Source organism: Desmodus rotundus, chromosome 1, assembly GCF_022682495.2.
Source record: "Desmodus rotundus isolate HL8 chromosome 1, HLdesRot8A.1, whole genome shotgun sequence".
NCBI lineage: Eukaryota > Metazoa > Chordata > Mammalia > Chiroptera > Phyllostomidae > Desmodus > Desmodus rotundus.
In genome coordinates, this window is record NC_071387.1 from 78,758,556 (window position 1) to 78,779,643 (window position 21,088).

General features: G+C 44.2%; 1 protein-coding gene across 5 annotated transcripts in view; it reads right to left on the bottom strand.

Moving 5' to 3' along the window:
• ERCC6L2 (ERCC excision repair 6 like 2) overlaps window positions 1-21,088 on the bottom strand; it is a 207,085-nt gene that overhangs the window by 37,588 nt on the left and 148,409 nt on the right. The window contains exon 19 of one of the 5 annotated variants that reach the window (XM_045193621.3): window positions 15,348-18,453. The exons of 3 other annotated variants lie outside the window; for them this stretch is intronic. In XM_045193621.3, coding sequence (XP_045049556.2) covers window positions 17,487-18,453 — 967 coding nt within the window. In that variant the 3' untranslated portion in view covers window positions 15,348-17,486. Of the gene's footprint in view, window positions 1-15,347; window positions 18,454-21,088 lie in introns of those variants that run through there. One more of the 5 variants, XM_024558266.4, reaches the window with a different exon arrangement.

Sequence of the window (21,088 nt, forward strand, 5' to 3'; positions counted from 1 at the left end):
GGTGTGTGGCATTTATGTGGTGTGTATGTTTGTGTGGTGAGTGGTGTGTGTGCAGAGTGTGTATATTTATATGGTGTGGAGCATTTATGTGGTATGTACGAGGTCTGTCAGGAAAAAATCCAACCATTGTTAATGTAATGAGAATGGTTTGTGTGACATCAGTGTAACCTGGCAGCCAAGGAGAGTGGACTGGAATGTGCATGTGTGAACAAGGATGACTTCACTGTCCTAATCAGTGGGGGTGGTAGACGCCATTGAGTGAGCGTGTGTACTGTGTGGCTGTTGCATTCAAAATGACTGAGCATGTAGAGCAACAAATCTGCATCAAATTTTGTGTTAAGCTTGAACATTTCTCCACAGAAACTATTCAGATGATTCAGAAGGCCACAGCTATGGGCAACTGGTGATTGGCAGCTCCATCAGGACAACACACCTGCTCATGATCATGTCTTGTGCAGTTTTTTTGTGATTTGATAATCACCCAGGTAACTCAGGCCCCCTACAGTCCAAAGTTGGCACCCTGTGAGTTCTGGCATTTCCTAAAACTAAAATCACCTTTGAAAGGGGAGAGATTTCAAGCTCTCCATGAGATTCAAGAAAATAGGACAGGGCAGCTGATGGTGATTGGGAGAACTGTGTGAGGTCCCAGGGGGCTTAATTTGAAGGGGACTGAGATGTCGTTGTCCTGTGTACAGTGTTTCTTGTATCTTGTATTTTCTTCAATGAATGTCTCTACTTCTCCCATTACATGGCTGGATACCTTCTGGACAGACCTTGTATGTTTGTGTGGTTTGTGGTGTGGTGTGGTGTGTGTATGTGATATATATGTGTGTGCTATATGTGTTCCTAAGTCCAGAATATGAGGTGGAAGGAGACGGGCTGACCCTACCAGTCATTGCTGAGTACGTCCTGTCCATTGTGCGTCGTCCTAAGCACTCTCCCTCTCTTCCTCTCCCCCCAGTTCTGCCGGAGGCGCACTCTCACAGCACTGCTGGCAGTTCCCGGGCCAGTTGGTAGATAGACCCACATGATCATTTTTAAATTTCAGCTCTCATACAAGATGACTGATGAAAATATCAATGAAAACAAAATGAAAAAGCTTAACAATAATGAAAATTGTTGACAGGAGTCAAATTATCTTGACAAAATTTCAATTGGCACAAGTTTGACTTGGGTTAATAATGTTAAAGGATTCTATGTGGAGTCATGTGTGTGGTGGGCTTCTGATATTTTGAAATCTCTCCCCTTTCAAAGGTGATTTTAGTTTTAGGAAATGCCAGAACTCGCAGGGCACCAACTCTGGGCTGCAGGGGGCCTGAGTCACCTGGGTGATTATTAAATCACCACAAAAAACTGCACGAGACATGATTCATGAGCAGGTGTATTGTCCTAATGGAGCTGCCAATCACCAGTTGCCCATAGCTGTGGCCTTATGAATCATCCAAATAGTTTCTGCGGGGGAATGTCAAGCTTAACACAAAATTTGATGCAGACTTGTTGCTCTACTTGTTGCTCAGTGTCAATTCATGCTCTTCCTAGTAATTGCCTCCATTCCACTTCTCTACCACTTTCAGTCCATGAGATTCAGAGGGGGCTACCCACCCAGCAGGGGGCAGAAGTAACATGTGACCCAGGCTCTTCCTGTAGGACTTGGAGCTGGAAGCAGGTGAGCTGGAGCTTCCGCTGCTGTTTTGCCACTTCAAGCAGCCTGAGAGTGAAGCCAGCTTTTGGGAGAGAGAACTGAATGGTGAGAGGGAGGCGCTGGGCCTGGGTGATTTCCACTGAGCTTCTTTATCAAACCACTACTGAAATCAGCCTTACACTAGCTATGTCCCTTTTTCCTTAGGCCAGTTTGTATCATTTGCACCAAAAGAGTTCTACCAGATGCAGCAGATTTCTCTAGAAGAATTAAGAAGTGAAAGACTTGAAACCACTGCAATGGTTTAGGAATTAGCTCAGTAGTACATTGGAAATAAGGAGGTAGAGTCAAGATATATTAGACTTGGTTACTGTGTAAATGTAGTGAAAGAAATGAGCATCTAAAAGAAATATGGTGATCAGATTTGGGTATTAAGGTCCGTGATTGACAGTAAAATGATTGAGTTTGGAGTTAAATATAGGAGAAGGATGAGGGTAGAGTTGAAGATAAAGAATTCCATTTTGGACAGAAGTGTGAAGCATCCATAGATCATCCGAGGAGGTATGGACACACCAGAGCAACGGGGTTGTGCATCCGAAACTGAGAAGAGAGGTCAAGGGTTGTGCTGAAGATTTGTGAACACCCACATACAGATTAGTTAGAAGCATGAAAGTGAATGGTGAGCATGTGGTGTGATACTATTCCTAGATTGAAGGCAGCATCCTAGGAAACGTGAAGGACAAGCTGAGAAGTGGGAGCCCACCTAACTGACCAAGAAATCACTGGACAGAAGTGCAAGGACAGGCAGGAACACAGCCTTCGGGTAGCAGAGCAAAACAGTCAGGGAGTGATTTGCTGTGTGATGTGAGGAGACAGGGCACCTCATCCCATCTAGGAGAGCAAAATGGATTCTTTCCTGAATACATTCAGACTGATCAGGCAGATTTTAAATAACCTATGTCCCTGACTTCCCTTCATCCATTCTTCTTACACCTTCTCTTTGCAGTCACCACCACCATCTCCAAAGAATGGGAAGACAAAATACTGAGACAGGGACTCCGACCAGGGAAGGAGATGCTCTGGGGTTGCACAGTGCACACTAATCTACCCCTGTTTATGAAGCCACTAGACTACAGACCAATAGTTAGTAGCACTTTATAGGTAGTGCTTCTGTTCACTTCTAGAAAGCAATTTATATTTTAAAAAATTGATGTGAAGTTACTAAATACACCTGAGAGTTAGACTGTCTCTGTAAATAAATGCTGATACTACAATAACCCTCACCAGAAAAATAGAAAAGTTCATCCTGAGAAGGAGAAAGCCACTCTTTCTTGGATTGACAGACACCCGGGGGTTGTTGAACGTATGGTTATACTGTATGCACAGATTCCGGCAGGAGGGATGGAATCTCCCATGAGGATGCTTTCACGTCTTATTTAATACTGAAGCAGGGTGCAGCCAAGAGGAGGGCCCCAGGAAGGGATTTATAATGGGGTCCAGGACTCGGGGTGTCCAGGAAATATTAGAAAAATGTATGTAGGATGTCTTCACCCCCACAGGCCTGAGCCAAGGGGGATGGGACACATGGAACAGGGCCATTCAGAGTTGTTTTGGGTAGCAAGAGCTTTGCAGCTAACCCCTGGCACAGTCATTTAACATATCTATAACCTTTAACTGGTTTCATGGATGTGTTAAGTAGCTGTGGCCATGCTTTGAGCCAGGGGGATGGGACCAAATTCCACCCGGGATGGGACTAGGAAGTAACTCCCCCTGGTTACAGGGCCTGCGTGAGAGCGTGGAGATGATTGGCTCCATGCCATGGGGCCACACCTGCCCAGACTTACTATGGCAGCCCAGTAAAGCTGGAAGAATACAGGGATGCTGGCAGGTGTAGCTGACTGTAGGAGGAGTCAGAAATGGGGCTGCAAAGGAAGATGGGCACTGGGATTTAAACCTAGGCCTGGCAGCCATAGAAGGAGAAGAGACCACACGGCTTCAAAGTAGTGGGGAGGACCACAAGGTTTTAGGAGAGGAGAAGAGACCACACGGCTTCAAAGTAGTGGGGAGGACCACAAGGTTTTAGGAGAGAAGGAGAGACCACACGGCTTCAAAGTAGTGGGGAGGACCACAAGGTTTTAGGAGAGAAGAAGAGACCACGCGGCTCTGAAGTAAATGGGAGAACCACCAGGCTCTGAAGCAAGTAGATAGATAGAGGTCCATGTGGTTCTGAAGTGGGGAAAAGAGACCCCGCGATTCTGAGGGAAAGGAAGAGGACCACGAGGTTTTGGAGTGCTTCTTCTTGCCACGCGGCTTAGGCAGCAGGAGAGACTTTGCAGCCATAGAGAAAGGGGAGAGAGGACTCTTGCTGGTGGGCCATGAGAAGGTGCCACACGGCTTTGGATTAACTGGAGATTGCAGCAGCCACACAGCGGATGGTGCCAGGAGCCTGAATCACGGACTTCTACATCTTTTCCTGAGACACGGTACCCCGGACTGGGCACAGGGAGAGGGAAGGACTGTGCATCTGTGGGTATTCTAGAGGACTTTAGTATCTTATTGAAGACATTAGGCCATTACTCTAAGTCTGTGTAACTTTTAAATAAACAATTCCTTTCCTTTTCACCAGTCTCTGGCATTGAGAGACGTCCTTCCTCTGGCGGCGGGCATTGCGAACCTAGCAGGTGGAGGCGTGGGGGAAGGAACCTCCAGAAACAGAAAGGCGGAATCCTTTCTGTAATAATTTATCGTGAAGGAACCACCCCTGCCTTGCTCTGTAACAATACTTGTATATTTCACACACCCCTGATTTCTTGTTCTGCACCCAGAGGAGATGGGGGCAAATCTTGCAGTCTCTATTTGAGGCAGACACCCCCTCATTCCTGCCCCAGCCCCATTTGACTGGGTAACAGAGTGTGTGCCCTGGGCTAGATACAAGCTCAGTGTTGAGAATCTCAGTGCTCCAGTTTGAATTAAACTGATTTTTTTCAAAGCATCAGTTTGGTCATAAATCTGTGGATGGTTTCTGAAAAAGCCCCACAAGAAGCTGGGAACTGTGAGTGATGGCAGAGTTTGCTTCTGGGTGAGGAGGACAACTACATGCTCTTTTGTGCCCTTTCAATGTCATAGCATTGGTCTATACAGAAAAATTAATTAAATTATATAAAAAAGCAATAGCACCTCTAGTAGGATATGTATTCCAGGAAGAAGAAGAAGATGAAGAAGAAGGAGGAAAAAAAAAAAAAAAGCACAAGTATTATATAATGCACCCGATAAGTCCACAGAAATGAAATCCCGGGATTCACTAGAGCAAACGCTGGTCAGATGGTCGCTGTTTACTGTCATCTCCAAGTCTCTGCCCATTTTAGCCAAGTCATAGTAGGGCAGGTGGGGAGGAATCACCCTAATTCTTATGCAGGAAGTGGAGGCCAGGAACCCTTATGGTTTGCAGGTCCTGGAAGGGGGACTGCTGACTTGTGATTTCCCACCCACTAATTAATAATAGAAATCCCACCACTCCCAGGACAAAGGCAGCTCAGACAAGGCCTCATTCACATGCAAAGGAAGTGGCCAGACACTAATGCTTGGCAGGGCTGGGGATGGGAGGGCAAGTGGGGGTATGGAGGGCCCTAAGGAGCCTGTGTTAGTAAGAAAGGGAGGAGAATGTCACAAGTCTGCCTTTGGGTTAGGACACCTGTGGTGTCTCCAGGATGCTGCCAAGCAACAGCAGGGTAGAGGAGACTGTCAGGTGAGAATCAGAGGGAGCCAAAGGTAGAGACTGTTCTATCTTGTCCATGCCCATAAACTCAGATGGCTAATTCATTAAAGGCAGGTAGAAGAGCAAGGGGGACCCTGAGGAATTCCAGATCAAACCCCATCTGATGTCCACCTGCCCCATCTACTTAGTTAACAGATGGTCTTTGCCACCTGGTCCCCAGACAAAGCTGGCGCAGTGGGTCATTCCATGCTGGTCAGCTTTCAGCAGAGAAGCACTGCTATAATGGAGAAACAGACTCTGGCAGACAGCCTGGCTGGGAATTGCCTCTGCTGCTCAGGAGCTGTGTCCCCCTCTGTACCTCAGTTTCTTTTTCTATAAACAGAGATGATAATAATACCCAGTGTATTGGGCAGTTACATGAGAAAATCTACTTGAAATATTCAACAAATGACACATGGCAAGTCCTCAGTAAATGTGAGCCCATGCCCTTGGAGCCCAAGCGCTCTGGGCCTGCTCACCAGAGGAAATATGAGATTTACAACTGTTGAGGTGTCTGTGTTTTAAGTGCTCTGAGGGGAAGCAATGTGGAAAATGGATTAGGGAGGGAGGAGGCTGAAGCTTAGGAATCCAAGGAGAAGTCTGCAGGCATCCTGATGGGAGGTAGAGGGGTGGGAACTGGGGCCCTAGGCAGTGGGACTTGGGAAATATTTTGGAGACAGTTCTCTCTAGGACTTGATAACAGGCTGGAACCAGAGACTTGGTGGAGAGCGCCTGCTTTGATGGCGAGAGGAAGGTGGAAAGTAGGGAAGGCAGCTGTAGGGAAGATCTTGGGTGTGTGGACAGGAGACTTGTGGCTGGGGACTTGAGGCAGAAGCAGCAGGCCCAGAGGTGGCAATGAGTACAGGGGTGGAGTTCAGACTGGAGGTGGAGTATTTTATGCTTGAAGGGGACCTACTTCCCAACGTAGCTGGCCCCAGACTAGGTGCAGTGTGGTGAGGTATTAAGCCTGAGTTCCTCCATGGGCCAGCAGCTTCACGGCTGTGTGGTGTGCCCGGCGGTGCCGCCCAGTCATTGGCTGACAGCGAGCCTGGCCAGGCTGTCCCTGTAGCTGAGCTCCCTTCCTTCCTCACCAGCCTCAGTTGGAGCTCCCACTCCGCCCACCTCCCTGTGCCTCCGCCCTCTTGCTTCCCAGAAGCTCAGTAAGACATGCTGGGGATCCAGGCTGAGGCTGGTTTCCCAGCGGGCCGCCGGCCAGACCGCAGGAACCACAGAAGTTCACACCCGGCAGCCGCGTGAAGGCAGTGGCCAGGAAGGGACTGGAGCCGGCAGCGGGGGAGGGGACCCAATCGGCCCAATCCCACCAGGCCCCCGGCAGCGGGCGGATAGGCTCGCTTTGGCAACCCAAATTCTGACCCCGAGGGGTCTGCACGCGGAGTCCATTGCGGGGTGTGAGCCGCTAGCTAGGGTGCGCACGTACCCGAAGAATTCGCGCACCCCCTGCACTGAATTCTCCCGCCCCGCCCTGCCCATCGCAATCTGGGTATACCACTGCTAGTCCAGGATGCGCCCCCGCCTGCCCTACCCCAGGCAAACTCCCCGCGTCGTATCCCAGATCCAAGGGTTGGGGATTATCACAGCTCCAAGCGCCTGAAACTAGAGAGAGGCAAAACCCCACAAAAAGCAGCACCTCCACCTTCCTGGCCTCCGTCTTCAGGCAAACCCCTGGGCCTGGTGAGAGCCGCAGCCCACCCAGCGCTACCTGCTCACCCAGAGACTTGGGGACTTTCCTGAGGTTTGCGGCTAATGGCAGATTATCCGCCTTCGAGGTGCAAAACCCTGGAGTTTGCTTTCATGTTTTCCATCAATACAGCCTGAGCGTAATTTCATTAGCTTTTTTTCTTTCCCCAAAGGGAGAAAGTGACCCTGATTCGGAGAAGCAAATTGCTGCTGGGGGGGTGGGGGGGGGGGGTGTTTGGCAGCGGTGAATCTCCAGCCAAGGTTTGGTGGCACCTCGGAGGGGTTTCCAGCCACGATTCTCAGCAGCGGCGGTTGGCCTTCTGGAAACTCACCGAGTAATGTTCAGGGAAGCTTTACTTTATTGGAAGCACTTTCTACCTGTACACGCTCTCTAATATTGGCGGACCCAGGAGGTGGACTCCCTGATGGCCGCGCTCCTGAAGACCTGCGTCCAGGGCGGAGCAGCAACGTGGCTGGCTCCTGCTGGAGAACAACATCCCACAGAGTAACCTGCGAGGGAGGCAAGCCCGAACAGCCTCCCACCCTGCCCCTGACTCTGGGGTTGTCAGGGCCAGAATCAGGCGGGAAATCTCTGCGTGTCGCTGCTGGGTATCCCCCGACACTTTGGCCTCTAGGTCTGGCTCGCTCTCTCTTTCCTTTTGTCTCCATCTCCCACCCCTCCATCTTGGAGGTTAGGTTGTTTATATTTGGCCAATCCCAAACACTAACTTCTCTACTAGGCCCACATTCCTGCACATCTGGGGTTTTAAAAGCCAAGAGAGGTTGGTTGGAGGAAGTGATATTCTGGCTTTCCCATTCTTTCAGGCCTGGTCACCAACCTACTCCCAGAATTTGGGGTTGGCCTTTCTGATCATTCCAGCCGAAAGCATGTTTCCTCTCCCTTTTGGACTCTGTAAGCTACCTTGTTTCCAGCACTCAGAGAACACCCATTTGTACCTGCATTCCTTGGTGGGTCTTGTTCCCTTCTTCACATGCCCTCCAAGGGGACACTAAGTTTCCTGAGGAGACCCATTTGTCCATCCCAACATTCCTCAGCACACTGTTACGCCCTGAAGACTGCAGGAGCTGTTGCGCCTTTCAGGACAATGTGGCAGTTCTGGGCCATTGCAGGAGGTAAACGGCACCTCTGCAAGGACTCCACAGATTGGCTGGTATTACCTTTTTCTGGCAGGTCACTGAATTGTTGCCAGAGATAACTTTACCTGGTCATCTGGCTTCTGGAGTGTCCCAGGTATTCAGTGCTCCTTCCCACCTTGCTCAGCTTGCTGAACTTTGCTGATGGGATTTCCCCACCTGAGTGGAACAGGATAATGAGGGATCTACTAAAACAGGAATTGGGGGAATTAAGAGGTCTGAGTATGATGCAGTGTTTGGGGAGAGGGACTGAGGAGGGAAGCTATTAGGTTGCTGCACAGGACATTAGAGCTCCATGAAGTTTGTGAACTGGATGCATAAGGAGAAGGGATGGACTCAGGAAGGTCAGTGACTGACCTAGAAGGAACCTGGAGCATTGCCCGGCAGGCCACAATGGGGAGATAGGGCAGTGAGTCTCCCACAATGGGGAGAAAGACACAGTCCACTATTGGAAGCACAGTGAAGATGCTGGCAGGTGAACAGGGCAGGTGGAATCTGATCACATGAGATCAGAGGTTCTTATGGAATACATGTTGGCACTTTGTTTTGAAAAATTAAGATTTTTTGTTCTTATCAATGCTTTTATAATAGTTTTAGGAAAGAAAAAATGTTAATTAGCTATTATGAGCCTTCTTTTTTTTATATATTTATTGATTATGCTATTACAGTTGTCCTATTTCCACCCCTTCACTCAACTCCATCCCGCCCACCCCCTCCCTCCCACATTCGCCCCCTATAGTTCATGTCCATGGGTCATACTTATAAGTTCTTTGGCTTCTACATTTCCTACACTATTCTTACCCTCCCCCTGTCTATTTTCCACCTATCATTTATGCTATTTATTCTCTGTACCTTTCCCCCCTCTCTCCCCCTCCCAATCCCCTATTGATAACCCTCCATGTGATCTCCATTTCTGTGGTTCTGTTCCTGTTCTAGTTGTTTGCTTAGTTTGCTTTTGTTTTGGTTTTAGGTGTGGTTGTTTATAACTGTGAGTTTGCTGTCATTTTTACTGTTCATATTTTTTTATCTTCTTTTTCTTAGATAAGTCCCTTTAACATTTCATATAATAATGGCTTGGTGATGATGAACTTCTTTAACTTGACCTTATCCGAGAAGCACTTTATCTGCCCTTTCATTCTAAATGATAGCTTTGCTGGATACAGTAATCTTGGATGTAGGCCCTTGCCTTTCATGACTTGGAATACTTCTTGCCAGTCCCTTCTTGCCTGTAAGGTCTCTTTGAAGAAATCAGCTGACAGTCTTATGGGAACCCCTTTGTAGGTAACTGTCTCCTTTTCTCTTGCTGTTTCTAAGATTCTCTCCTTCTTTTAATCTTGGCTAATGTAATTATGATGTGCCTTGGTGTGTTCCTCCTTGGGTCCAGCTTCTTTGGGACTCTCTGAGCTTCCTGGACTTCCCGGAAGTCTATTTCCTTTGCCAGGCTGGGGAAGTTCTCCTTCATTATTTGCTCAAATAAGTTTTCAATTTTTTGTTCTTCCTCTTCTCCTTCTGGCACTCCTATAATTCGGATGTTGGAATGTTTCAAGATGTCCTGGAGGTTCCTAAGCCTCTCCTCATTTTTCTGAATTCTTGTTTCTTCATTCTTTTCTGGTTGGATGTTTCTTTCTTCCTTGTGGTCCACACCATTGATTTGAGTCCCAGTTTCCTTCGCATCAGTATTGGTTCCCTGTACATTTTCCTTTGTTTCTCTTAGCATAGGCTTCATTTTTTCATCTACTTTTCGAACAGATTCAACGAATTCTGTGAGCGTCTTGATAACCAGTGTTTTGAACTGTGCATCCGATAGGTTGGCTATCTCTTCCTTGCTTAGTTGTATTTTTTCTGGAGCTTTGAAGTGTTCTGTCATTTGGGCCATTTTTTTTTTTTTTGTCTTGGCGCATCTGTTACTTAAAGGGGCGGAGCCTTAGGTGTTCACAGGGGGCGGGGTAAGGCTGGTAGTTGCGCTGTGACGCTGTACATGGGGGAGGGGCCGAGAGGGAGCAATGGCGCCTGCTCCACTCTCCACCGGATTTCAGCCACTCCCTCAGCTATCCACAATCAAATTGGGCCCCTCTGGTGCTGGTTCCCGAGTGGGTGGGCTTGTGCACACTCTAGGCCCCTGTGGGTCTCTCCAACGACCTCTCCTGTGAGGCTGGGAGTCTCTCCTGCTGCTGCCCCAACCCCCATGGGCGTTTTCAATCAGAGGTTTGAGGTTTTATTTCCCCGCGCTGGAGCCCTGGGTTATGCGGTCTGCTTTGCTCCCCACTGTTCTTCCCGGTTTATCTGTGCGCGAGTGTGGGGCCACGGGGTGCTACCCGCCTCTCTGCCTGCCCCGTTCTCCGCCACTCTGAGTCTGGCCCTCTGGGTTTATCTGTGCACAAATGCGGGGCTGCAGGGTCTGTAGTGGTCAGACTGCCTGCCCCGTTTGTCCCACACTCCGCCAGTCTCGGTCCCGCCACGAATGCGAGTCCTCTCCGCCCCAGTGCCCGTCTCTGCCCCTCCTACCAGTCTGGATGTATGTTTCTTTTTTATCTACTTGGTGTCGGACTTCCTTGCCGTTCGATTTTCTGTCAGTTCTGGTTGTGCGAGGAGGCGCAGTGTGTCTACCTACGCCGCCATCTTGGTTCTCCATGAGCCTTCTTTTGAAGTCTATCTTTCAGTCCAGAAGCATTCAAACAAGTAAAATCCAGTTAAAAGATTGTTTGTGGGGGGGCACTAATTCATATTTTAGTTTGACAAGAGGACTTACTATAGTTTCCCTAGAAACATACAAGAAATTCGGAGATGCATACTTTCTCCCCTGTTTAGATAAGCTAAAAGAATACAGAGTGAGTTTCAGGTATTTCTTTCACTGAGATTGAGGGGCCCATTTAGGAAGCCAAAAAGACATCTGTGAAAGAGGCACTCCTGATTTTTAACTATGAGAGAGCAAAACAAAACCAAGAAGGCCAACAGGACATTATCCATGTCAGTGACAGGAAGGCATCATGCCCAAATAATTAAGACTGGTCTTATATTTGGACATTTAGGGGGTAAATATAACCATCACAATGTGTTAACTGGCCACAAAGCAAATGAAGTCTGTATTGGCAAAGTATAATTAGAGAAACAACGCTATGGTGGATGTTTTCACGGGACCTTAACAACTTTGGGGCCTAAAAAAGAAGAGTGGCTCCAGAGTGAGCTCAGTGGTAGATCTGCTGGTTTCACAGCGGGGCTGAGAGGGGTGCACTTAGCAGACAGAAGGTCAGACAGGTGAGTCCGGGCCACTGACAAGGTCTTAGAAAAAATAGCACATCAAAATTACTGTGAAGCTTCAAACATAAAATTGGGTGCCAGTGCTGAATCTTAGACCTCCTGAACTAGAATATCCTGGGGAATGGACCTGGGCACCTGTGTGGTGACAAGCCTCTGCAGGAGGTCTGACTTGCGTCTTTGGGGCTGGGCACTGTATAGCCTCTGATTGCCAAAGGCAGGGTCAATTTGAATCTTTTCTCTAGGGGCAAAGAGTAAATGCCCAAAGGGCTGTTTTCGTACTGAAAACTTTGCGCCCATGGTTGTTCTTTATCAGAGAAAAAGTGAGCTGTTCTTCCTACTGCCACAAATACCACATGGAACCTGCAACAAAGAGCTGCCCCCTCTCTGAACCCTGCCCCACACAGAGTGCCACAAAGTGGTGAATCGGGTTGCCTTGCCCTGGTAAATACCTAAGGCTCTGTCCCTTACAACTTAACTGGTGTGCTAAGACAGGGACTCAAAGCAGCTCTACCTAATACACAGAAACAAACACAGGGAGGCTGCCAAGTTGGGGAGACAAAGAAATATGGCCCAGCCCTGGCTGGTATGGTTCAGTGGATTGAGGGCTGGTCTGAAAACCAAAAGGTCACTGGTTCGATTCCCATTCCAGGTGCATGCCTGGGTTGTGGGCTGGGTCCCCAGTTAGGGGCATGAGAGAGGCAACTGATCGATGTATCTCTCACACATTGTACATCAATATTTCTCTCCCTCTCTTTCTCCCCCTCTTCCCTCTCTCAAAAAATAAATAAAATCTTAAAAAAAAAGAAATATGGCCCAAATGAAAGAACAGACCCCCCCCCCCCCCCGAAAAAGAACAAAGCAAAAACAGAGATAGCCAACCTATCAGATGCAGAGTTCAAAACATTGGTGAGAAGGATGCTCAGAGAAGTCATTGAGTATGGCGAAAACATAAGGAAAGAAATGAAGGCTACACTAAGTGAAATAAAGAAAAATTCATGGGGAACCAACAGTGAAGGGAAGGGAGCCAGGATTCAAATCAACAATTTTGAACATAAGGAAGAAGTAAGCATTCAACCACACAGAATGAAGAAACAAGAATTTGAAAAAACAAGGAGAGTAGAAGAAGACTCTGAGTTATCTCCAAAAGTGCCAATATCTGAATTATATGGATGCCAGAAGGAGAAAAGCATGGATTTGAAAACTTATTTGAAAAAATACTGAAAGAAAATGTCCCTAATGTGGGGAAGGAAATAAACATACAAGTCCAGGAAGCACAGAGAGTCCCAAACAAGTTGGACACAAAGAATACCACACCAAAACAGATGATAATTAAAATGCCAAAGGTAAAAGATAGAGAATCTTAAGAGCAGCAAGAGAAAGGCAGAGAGTTAGCTACAAAGGAGTTCCCATAAGACTCTCAGCTGATTTCTCAAAAGAAACTTTGCAGGCTAGAAGGGACTGGCAAGAAGTATTCAAAGTGATGAAAAGCAAGGACCCACGTCCAAGATTATTCTATCCAGTAAAGGTATCATTTAGAATGGAAGGGAAGATAAATTGCTTCCCAGACAAGGTAAAGCTGAGGGATTTCATCATCACCAAGCCATTATTACATGAAATGTTAAAGGGACTTATTTAAGAGAGAGAAGATCAAAACTATGAACATTAAAATGACAACAAACTCACAACTATCAACAACTGAATCTAAAAAAGAAAAACAAAACCAAACTAAGCAAACAAGTAGAACAGGAACAGAATCATAGACATGGAGATCATTTGGAGGGTTATCAGCTGGGAGGGGGAAAGAGGAGAACAGGGGAAAAGGTACAGGGATTAAGAAGCATAATTGGTAGGGACCAAATAAACAGGGTGATGTTAAGAATAGTATAGCAAATGGAGAAGCCAAAGAACTTATATGCATGACCCACTGACATGAACTAAGGGGGGAATTGCTGCGTGGAAGGGGGGTACTTGGTGGAGCTGGAAAAACTGGGACAACTGTAATAGCATAATCCATAAAATATACTTAAAAAAGAATTTTAAAACTGAGCAACTCTACAAAGCCCTTGGCTTTCTCATTTTCTGTTGACTGATAAAAAAATTTTATCACCAACTTATCTCTGCAAACTAAGACTCCTTTGCCTGGAACACTTGCACATGTTAATTTACTCAAAGAAGTGGTTTCAGGGCTTTAAGGGAACCCTGAGGAATTCAAATGCAAAAGTCTCTCAATATCTTGCTTCAGTTTCCAATATTAATAACTGTGTTGAGTGCTAGCAGCCAGAAACTGTATCATTGTGAGACAGGATAGTAAGCTAGGAAAACTCCTTGGGGAAAATGCCATAGGGAAACTTCGACAGACAGCTGAACACAGTGGCTGAACAATACACAGCCAGGTACAATAGGTCACCTCTTTAGAAGTAACATCTAGGTCTCAGATGTATTTCAGCTCCAGGCCCACAAAAGCAGCAAAACCAGGTGGGCAACACAAGGATAAGCTTCAGTGAATAATGACCCTCTGCCCTGGCACTGACCAATCATTGGAGACCATGACCTTGAGAAAGCACACCTAAAAAACTGATGAATATTCCTCGGAAACCGTCCCCTGAGACTTCCCCTAGGATATTGCCTATGAGAGAGAGATAACAGCACAAGCCAAAGGACCCAGCTTGTGAATCTTCCCTCTGGGGTGCAGCCCAGGACATTCCCTTTCCCCTCTTACACCTCCGCTTCTTCCCCCACAGGCACACATCTCCTAAGCTCTAAGGCAATGGGCAGCTGGCAGCTTGTCTCGAGCTAATCCCCTGAACCTGTCCCCAACGCCCCCTCTTCTCTGACTTGCCAGTAGGCTAAGGCAGCCCAGACTAAGCTCTCCTGTTGCTTCCTCTATGCTAAGCCTTTCTTTGTTCTACCATTCCCATCTTTAATGAACAGATCCTCATAGTCACCTGGACTGGTGGTGTGAAATCTTTCCTACATGAAGTCAAGAAACACATTACAGCTGGCCCTAGGCAGACCCGCTCAGGGCTAGGCCCTTTGTCTAGTAACAATTACTTCAAAGAGAAGTAAAGAAAACAGAGTGTGGCTAATAGACTCAAAACTTGAATCTGGAAAGTTGTTTTTAGTAATGATCACATCCCTGTGATTTCCAAATTAGTGCTCCATGGAGCCACAGCAATACTACTTGAACCAAAAAGACCTCCATTTTAATTCTTTTACAAAGTTGAACTTCCAATTAAGATAATTGGAATGCTTAGTAAAATGGTTGAACCCCACTGATTTAGTCCATCTCAAATATACAGGGAAAATGAGGCTGAAAGAAGCCCCAGGACTTGCCTGGAGCCACCTGTTTGCTTGGCAGAACCTGGTGGCACACATCAGGAAGGATTCTTTCTGTTGACCCTTCATAGAGTCTGTTCCCAGATTCATCTATGGCTGAACCAAATCTTTCACTGCTCCAGTTTCCCTTCTGGAACATTCTGACTGGCTTCTTTTCATACAGGACCTTGTGCTCTGCTTGGCACACTGTTGCTGCATGACAATTGTTTCACTGGCAACTGTTGGGAAGTAATTTAGTTATTTATTTTATCTTAACTATTTAAAAAAAATTTATTGTTGTTCAATTACAGTTGTCTGCATTTTCTCCCCACCCCTCCACCCCACCCCAGCCAAGCCCACCACCCTCCTCCTCCTTGATTTTGTCCATGTGTCCTTTATAGTAGTTCCTGAAACCCCTCTCCCCACTATCCCCTCCCTACTCCCCTCTGGCTATTGTTAGATTGTTCTTAACTTCAATGTCTCTGGTTATATTTTGTTTGCTTTTTTCTTTTGTTGATTATGGTCCAGTTAAAGTTGAGATCATATGGTATTTGTCCCTCAATGCCTGGCTTATTTCACTTAGCATAATGCTCTCCAGTTCCATCCACGCTGTTGCAAATGGTATAAGTACTGGAAGCAACCTAAGTGCCCATCAGCAGATGAGTGGATCAAAAAACTATGGTACATTTACACAATGGAATTCTACGCAGCAGAGAGAAAGAAGGAGCTTATACCTTTTGGGAAGTAATTTAAACTCTAGGTCTGTATATTTGCTCCCATTTTGACTATCTCCAAAGAAAATCTCTTTAATAATACTTTATTAATATTTGAAGAGTATAGAGCTAATATTTGTATGAAAATTTTATGATTCTAAGGTGATGTCTAAGTAAAAATTTAAAAGGTATTTTATTTTATGAAAGATATACTTTTATTAAAATGCTTGAACTCTGCCTGGTATATGAACTGAGATGGAGAAGGATAGTTCCTATACAGCTGATCGCATGGGGCTAACAACATTTATGGGTCAAGTAGATTTGGACACAACTCAGCTCCAGGTAAAAAGAAAACCTAACCCCCACCAAAATCCCAAACTTTATATAACCTACAACAGTGACTTTCAAACTGTGGTTCCTAATCATTCATGGGTCATGAAATCAATTTAGTGAGTTGTGAGAACACTTAAAAAAACAAAAACAAAAACAAAAACAAAAACAAAAAACCATGCAGACAGCCAAAAGAAAATATCAAAGTATATCGCATGCCTTAAGGGCAATATTTCATAAATATTTTATTTCAATCATATATATGTATTAGTGCATCTACACTGCTATGATAGAAAATATATTTCAGAGCCCTCAACATTGCCCTGGGGAAAAACATAGTTGGCCATTCAGTCCCTTGAGAATAGATTTCTGTCTTTTTCTTCATTTGTGCACAATGGCTCTTCATCCTGGGTCTTCTGAGGGCCTCTTCCCTCAACACAGTAACAACGATCTCTGATCACCACCATTTCCTGGTTCATGGCTATTTCCTGGACACTTACTCCTATCTGCCTGTGAGCTCAACTGAGGGAAAGCTTCTATAGTGCATCTGAATGTGGGTCAGAAGAAGGTGCAGGTCCCTACTGCTGTGTGGTGGGCACAAGGTCAGGGGCTTCATGGTCATGAATCTTCACAGATGGGGCTTCCTTTCTTTAACCTATAGTAGTATGCAGCTGTGCATCCTGAGCTCCTAGCACAGTCAGGGGCTGACTGAATGTTTCCAAATAAAGGAATTCAGCAATGAGCACATCCCACTGGGTATAAACCATATAAATTAAATCCAACAAAATACCAGTTTCAAATAAAATGAAATATTTACTCATTTCTTTATACTTAAGAAATACAAAAGTACTATACAAAGCTATATATTGATGAGATCATAATAGTTATTTAAAAAGTTGATGTTGGCATTCTATGGCTAAGGTAATAATTATGCTACTTCAGCATTATATCTCATATGGTAAAATTATACAACATTAACTCTTTTTGAGCAGTTACAAACTTACTACTTTAACATAATACCATATATTCAGTTCTAGTAATTACTGTCATCTAAAGTAATTTAACAACAGTAGTACATAATACTGAAGATAAAGGAAAACAGTTAACTTAATAATTTTCCAAATGTTAGTAGGAAAGAAGCACATCAATGTACACCTGATGTGGGGGGAGGGTGTGTGTGAACATAATTTGGCCTATGATTTAATGGAATCTGGGAGAGTGAACCAAAGCTTTTTAAACTAGAAGGACGATCAAGTTGATCAAGTTCAAGCTCTTCATCTTTCCTATTAGGAAATAGCTGAACAGCAGGGTAAATGACTTACCTAAGGTCACATAATTACTCCACAAGAGATATGACCCAGGTCGCCTGATAAATACAGAATCTTTTCCATTCCATAACAGGTTTATACTATAATAAAATCATATTTTTAAAAGATCAAGGAAGATATCAAGGAAAGCAAATACATGATAATAATTTAGACTTTAAAAACAATCCTAGCGCAAGAGTTTAATAAAAATATATGTTGACAAGTGTGTTCAAGTTAACATAATTAGGGTGAAATAGTGTTGTAAACATTGATGGCAGAAGTTCATTTGTGTAGTGATTCATTTGTCTATTTATATATTATTCTTGTGTATTGGTTGTGTTTTCATCTGTATCACTTGAGTTAATTTTTTTCCACAAAAAATTCTCATTTGATTTCCAAAGAGAGGTTTCTAGCTCCTTTTTCCTTTTGGAAGATGCAGAAAGGGGCACTTTTTCACACAGAGTCTCTATCACAGCCAAGTCGGTGAGTTTACTAAGACTGTCGTCATTCTGCTCATTCAAGATGTCCCAGAAATCTTTTGGTCTCTGTTTTGCTTTTTCTATGGGCCCTGAAAGAATTTTCTTTGGCAGTCGTGTGGGACTGTTCCCGTGACTTTTAAAGAGGTCATCAAGAATAGAGGTGTCACCAAGTAAGCCTACCACAGAAGTACTTTCTAACATTGGATTTTTTCTCTTTTTGTTTTCCACTTTGAAAAGGGGTTCATTTCTTGAAATGCTTATTCCTGTCAGGTCTTGCTGGTCTTCCATTGTATTTTCTAACTTTTTCTCGTGTGCTTTAGATTTACTGTTCAGGGAACTGGATGCTATAGTATCTTTGGATAGTTGGCTGTTTTTTTCATTGTCAGTCTCTTGGGTAGAGCTTGTAGGTAATTTCTGAGTTTCTGCAGCATTAGAAAGCACCTCTTCTCTACAGAAACCATGACTTTGAGGGCTAACTGATTTTTCTTTATATATTTTTTGGCTGCAAATTTGAGAATTTTTTTTGGTAGAATCTTTAAATGACAAAGTTTCAGAATCTGTCAGCCTTTCTTTTATAAAATATTCTCTCTTTCCAGACTTATTCCTGATTCTCTTTCCTTTCTCATTGGCAGGTTTAATGAATTCTGCAGCAGTATCCACAAAAAAATCTTTTACCTCCAAATATTGAGAAACATAAAAGTCTTTTAGCATTTGTTGTCGTTCTTCTGATGTAGCATTAGTTACATGTTGAGCAAATTCCACATAAGACAAATTAAAATAAGAAGCCATTTCTTCAAATTGTTTTCTGAAGATTTAATGAACAAAACCAGCAGTTATTTTTTATTACATTTTATTTTCAAAGAACTCATCATCATGATATGAAATGTAGAAACAAAGCAATCTTATTCTTTTGACATATATTAACTTAATTCCATAGCAAAAGTGCATTTTACACTAGCAGAATGTGACCTCTTTCCTTACACTACTGAAAAAATATTTTAGTTCATGAAATCACCAGCTTTTGAAATTATTCTGATTTATACTATTAGGTGTTTCCTGGGAATTATGGGATCCTAGCATACTACTCTTCCAGTCAGCCAATTTATGACTGACACGAGAATTATAATTCATATAATCTGTATTTCAAAATCTATATTGCATTCAAGTTATATAAAATAAAATTGTCAAGGAAGAGTCTTAATAAATACAAAAGAGAAAATTCTAAAATATAAGAAAGGAATTTTTTTATTTCTCTGTCCCTTTTCTGTTTCTTCCACACAAATACAATATAGAAATTTCACACAAGTTATTGATAAGCCTAAACAAAAGTTCTAAACTGATAAACCTAGATTCTTTCTTCCTCCATTTGGTCCAACTTCAGTATAGACAGCTAAACTAAGAAGTGAGATACTATTCCCGTGCCCCCAGAATTAGAAAAAAATAATCCTAAAATTTACATGGAATCACAAAAGACCCTGAATAGCTACAGCAGTCTTGAGAAAGAAGAACAAAAAGTTTGAGGTATAGCATTACCTGATATCAAATTCCACTACAAAGCCATAGTAATCAAAACAGCATGGTAATAGAATAAAAACAGACACATAAATAAAAGGAACAGAACAGAGAGCCCAGAAACAAACCCACACCTACATGGTCAATCAATATGTGAAAGGGGAGGCAAGGATATACAATAGGGTGAAGACAGTCTCTTCAATAAGTGGTACTGGGAAAACTGGATAGAGGTCCCCCCCCAAAAAAGAAACTAGATAGATCACTTTCTTACATCATACACAAGAATACACTCAAAATGGATTAAACACTTAAATGTGAGACCTGAAAGCATTAAGCTCCTAGAAGAAAACATAGGCAGTAAACTTTCTGACACTGCTCTTAGTGATATGTTTTTGAATATACCTCCTTGGGCAAAGGAAGCACAAGAAAAAAACAAACAAATGGGACTACATCAAGCCAAAAAGTTTTTGCACAGCAAAGGAAACCATCAATAAAACAAACAGACAACCTACTGAATGGAAGAAGGGGTTAATATCCAAAGGGGTTAATATCCAATATTCAGAAAGAACTCATACAACCTAACACCAAAAAACCCAAACAATCCAATTAAAAAATAAGCAGAGGGTTTAAATAGACATTTTTTCAAAGAGGGCAAACAGATGGTTGGTAGACATTTGTAAAGATGATCAATGTCACTAATCAAAGAAATGCAAAGTAAAACCACAATGAGCTATCACTTCACATCTGTGAGAATGATTATCATGAACTAATCAACAAACAAGTACTGATGAGGATGTGGAGAAAGGGAACCCTTGTGCACTGTTGGTTGGATTGCAAATTGGTGTAGCCACTGTGGAAAACAGTACAGTATGGAAGTACCTCAAAAAATTAAAAACAGGACTTCTGGCCAAGATACTGTGCCTCCCTGTACAACCAAAAGAAGGACAACAAACTTAAAAACAAAATATAACCACAACTGCCAGAAAATCGAACTGTATGGAAGTCCATCAACCAAGGAGTTAAAGAAGAAACATTCATCTAGACCAGTAGTAGGAGGGGAGATGTGCAGCAGGAGCAGAGAGGACGTGTGGCAAAGTGGCGGCTGAAGGTCTGGGGTGGGCCCACATTTGCATGCAGATAAACTGAGAGTACCAACTAGGGAGCGAGACAGACCTCACAACCCAGGGTTCCAACCCCGGGAAAATAAAGCCTCAAGCCCCTGACTGAAAACACATGTGGGGGTTGAGGTGACAGCAGGAGAAACTCCTAGCCTCACAGGAGAGTTTGTTGGAGAGACCCACAGGGTCCTAGAAAGTACACAAAACCGCACACCCGGGAATCACACCAGAAGGGCCCAATTTGCTTGTGGATAGTGGAGGAAGTGACTGAAACATAGCTGAGAGCTGAGCCAGTGGCATTGTTCCCTCTCTGACCCCTCCCCCACATACAGTGTCACAACACAGCAATGTGGGTTGCCCCACCCTGAGCAATACCTAAGGCTCCGCCCCTTACTATGTAACAGGCCCACTGAGACAAAAAAATATGACCCAAATGAAGGAACAGACGAAAGATGCAGAAAAAATACAACTAAGCAATGAAGAGATAGCTGACCTATCAGAGGTACAGTTCAAAACATTGGTAATCAGGATGCTCACAGAATTGGTTGAGTATGGTCGCAAAGTAGAGGAAAAAGTGAAGGCTATAAAAAGTGAAATAAAGGGAACCAACAGTGAAGGGAAGGAAACTGGACTCAAATCAATGATTTGGAGCAGAAGGAAGAAATAAATATTCAACTAGTAAAGAATGAAGAAACAAGAATTCAAAAAAAAAGAGGAGGCTTAGGAACCTCCAGGACAACTTTAAATGTTCCAACATCCAAATCATAGGGGTGCCAGAAGGAGAAGAACAAGAGCAAGAAATTGAAAACT